At 50.6% G+C, this 2880-nt stretch overlaps 1 protein-coding gene across 1 annotated transcript; it reads left to right on the plus strand.

The window, feature by feature from the left end:
• Window positions 1-132: 132 nt before the first annotated feature.
• TOMM22 (translocase of outer mitochondrial membrane 22 homolog (yeast)) lies at window positions 133-789 on the plus strand (the record flags this gene model as incomplete). Its single annotated transcript, XM_010195038.1, has 2 exons — window positions 133-250; window positions 715-789. Coding segments are annotated over 2 exons (193 nt in total), but the record flags the coding sequence as incomplete, so codon positions are not given.
• Between the last annotated feature and the right edge of the window lie 2091 nt (window positions 790-2880).

Raw genomic sequence — 2880 nt, forward strand, 5'->3', positions numbered from 1 at the left:
TGGGGCTCGGGGGTGGGACTGGGAAAAGGCTTTTGTCCGAGGGAAAGGAAGGCAATGCGAGACAAGCCTCAGTGCCTGTAAGAAGCTGCTAAGAAACCGGTGCTTATTACTAAAATATTTTCTTCTCTCTAGATTCTCTAGGGCAGCTCTGTGGATTGGGACCACCTCCTTCATGATCCTGGTTCTTCCTGTTGTCTTTGAAACTGAAAAACTGCAGATGGAGCAGCAGCAGCAGCTGCAGCAGCGACAGGTGAGGTGGGAGCAGCCCAGCCCTCTCCCCTGGCCCTGTGGAGTTGGCTTGGGGTGCCTGCACCTCCTCCCAGTTACCAGCTGATGAGGGAGCTTAGGGAACAGCAAACACAGAGCGCTGTTTGTTGTGCGATGTGGTGCTCTGGTTGGATCTTTTCAGTGGGATGATACTGCTGCTCCCAGTAACGGAACAGGCTGGCGGCAAACTCTGGCAGCACAACCCAGCTTTTGCTGGGCCAAAATACACAGTGAGGAGCAGATGTGGGCCAAACACGGCAATATCAAACCCGCCTGGTTTGCATTTAGTGGAGTTGAGCATTAAATTTGGTTGTCACAGCAGGGGAGGAACCAATACTGCAAAAATGCTGGTGGTACCTGCGGTGCCCTGTCGAGTACCTGCGGGAGGGCAGCACAGCATGGGGCCCTGTGTCCTTGTAGTCCCTCATCTGGCTGTTTTCCTTCCAGATCCTCCTCGGACCCAACACAGGGCTATCAGGGGGAATGCCAGGGGCTCTGCCTCCGTTGTCCGGAAAAATCTAGTCTGTGGAAGCTGCGTTGGATTCATATTATGTGGGAAGACCTTGAGATTATAATATCTTGAACTGTTGATTTGTTGGGTCAGGGCATTTTTGTTTTTCATTTGTTTGTTTTTATTTTCGGTTCTCCTTTGGGACATTGACCTGTTCATAGTGAGGGGGGGAAGCCCCTCTCTGGACCTGATGATGGCTCCTGTCTGCATCCTCCCCCCGTAGAAGCTGCGAGTCTCTCCTTTTATTCAATCAGTATGCCATAACCACTTACAGACTTGAACTGGGGGAGCTCCTCCTCCGGCCGCCTTGCTGCCCCCTCCCTCCCTCTCCAGAAACCACCCCAGGGCACAGATCAGGCTTCAAAAGGCAGCAGCGGTCGAACAAAACAAATCCTTTCCTGGCTGACTCGGAGCCAAAGGACAGCGGTGACAGGAGGAGGAGTGACTTTCCCCGCTGGCAAAGCAAAGGGGGGTGCAGGTGGCTGTACCCCCCAGAAAGCGCTCTGTGGGAAGTGGCATCTGCAGGAATACTTCCACCACAACCTTGTGTGTGCAAGTACAGAGGGAGCAGCAGGCCAGGCTCAAGACGATCCTGTCTCTGCCTCATAAAGTAGATCTTCAGATATCGGCTGCGTCTTTTTTTTGTATTGAATATTAAATAAATCCAACCTGAGCAGTGTGGTTTTAATAGACATCCTTGAGGGAGGCTCGGTTCTTTCAGAGCCGTAGGTGGCTTTGGGGGTAGAGCCTCTTCTGTTTAGTGCATGACCTGGCACCAGGGGGAGGGGACAGACAAGGCCTCTGTCACCTTCAGCTGGCCCAGAAAGCGCTGCATGGCTTAAGGGAGTTCTCAGGGAGGTGACAGACTTTTGAGGTTCTTAACTCACAAAGGCTACAGTTTTATAACCAAAGAAAAAAAAATTTATTTTTCCTTTACATACTTTGATACAGAACAATTCAGTTGAACATACAGAAGTGATAGGACATCTATATGGAAATGGTTTTTTTTTCCATTTTTAATATTTGGTTAAACAAAATACATCTCTGTAAACAAACCCAAGACAAGGCTCTAACAAAACCAAACAAGCAAGAAAACAAACACGGGCTTCCCCACCTCAACCTGCTCGCCCACCCTCTCGGGCACAACAGCCGCACCTCCCACAGGGGTGTGAGCCTGCACTTCCCCTTTACCTGAGCAGCTGCATCACACCGCTTCCCCTGCCACAGGAAAGGTGCTGACATACAAGGAGAGGAAAGTAGCCCCCAAAAATATTTTAAAACATCTTTGCATATTGTGCACTGCTCCGTTGGCTTGCAGTTTCCATGCAAACGGGGTTTCTCCAAAGTGCGACTTTAGTCATCAGTATAGAAAACACTGCTGTTGAGATTTATTTTTTCCCCTCTTGAAGAAATGGCTTCAAGTCACGAGCAGGATGCCTGCAGGCTGCGCATCCTGCCTGTAAAGTGTTTAAAAACTCTGCCAGCTGGTATTGGTCAGTGGAATGTGTTACGAAATAGGACTTTTTATAGAAACGTCGGGTCTTTAAAACGTAAGAGCCGTTTGCCCTTGACTGCGGGAGGCTGTGCTCAAGACCGCAAAATGGTGCTTGCCAGGTGTCCGGGGCTCAGCGAACAGCATCCTCCCATCATCACACGGCCTCTGTTCTGTTAGGAAGGTGCAGGCTTGGTGGTCTCTCAGCCTCAAACACCCACTCGTGTTTGCAGAGCTCTCGGGAGAAAAATAAGCGAGCAAAGGTAGTTACAACCCCTCCTTTCGCAAGCTCCAATGCCAGTCATGAAACTTCCCTGCGTGTTGGAGCAGGATCCTTCAAGCTCTGTCACGTCCCAGAGATCGCTGGTTAACTGAGACACGCGTGCATAAAGGAGGGAAGCAAACGGCAGCTCAGCCAGAAGAGCTGAACGCAACAAAGTCTGGTCCAAATTCAGCGTTTCCTCCTCCTGCTTGGAAGGCATCACTGAGCTACAGCTCACCCAGGTGACCAGGAAACAGCTGGTGGAGGTTCCTCTTAGCATCTCCACATCTTGTCACTTCCCCGCACAAGAGAGGGGAGGAAAAGGGAATGTTTGTCAGCCAACGCTAA

The sequence above is a fragment of the Mesitornis unicolor genome, unplaced genomic scaffold (assembly GCF_000695765.1).
Source record: "Mesitornis unicolor isolate BGI_N332 unplaced genomic scaffold, ASM69576v1 scaffold47471, whole genome shotgun sequence".
Classification (NCBI taxonomy): domain Eukaryota; kingdom Metazoa; phylum Chordata; class Aves; order Mesitornithiformes; family Mesitornithidae; genus Mesitornis; species Mesitornis unicolor.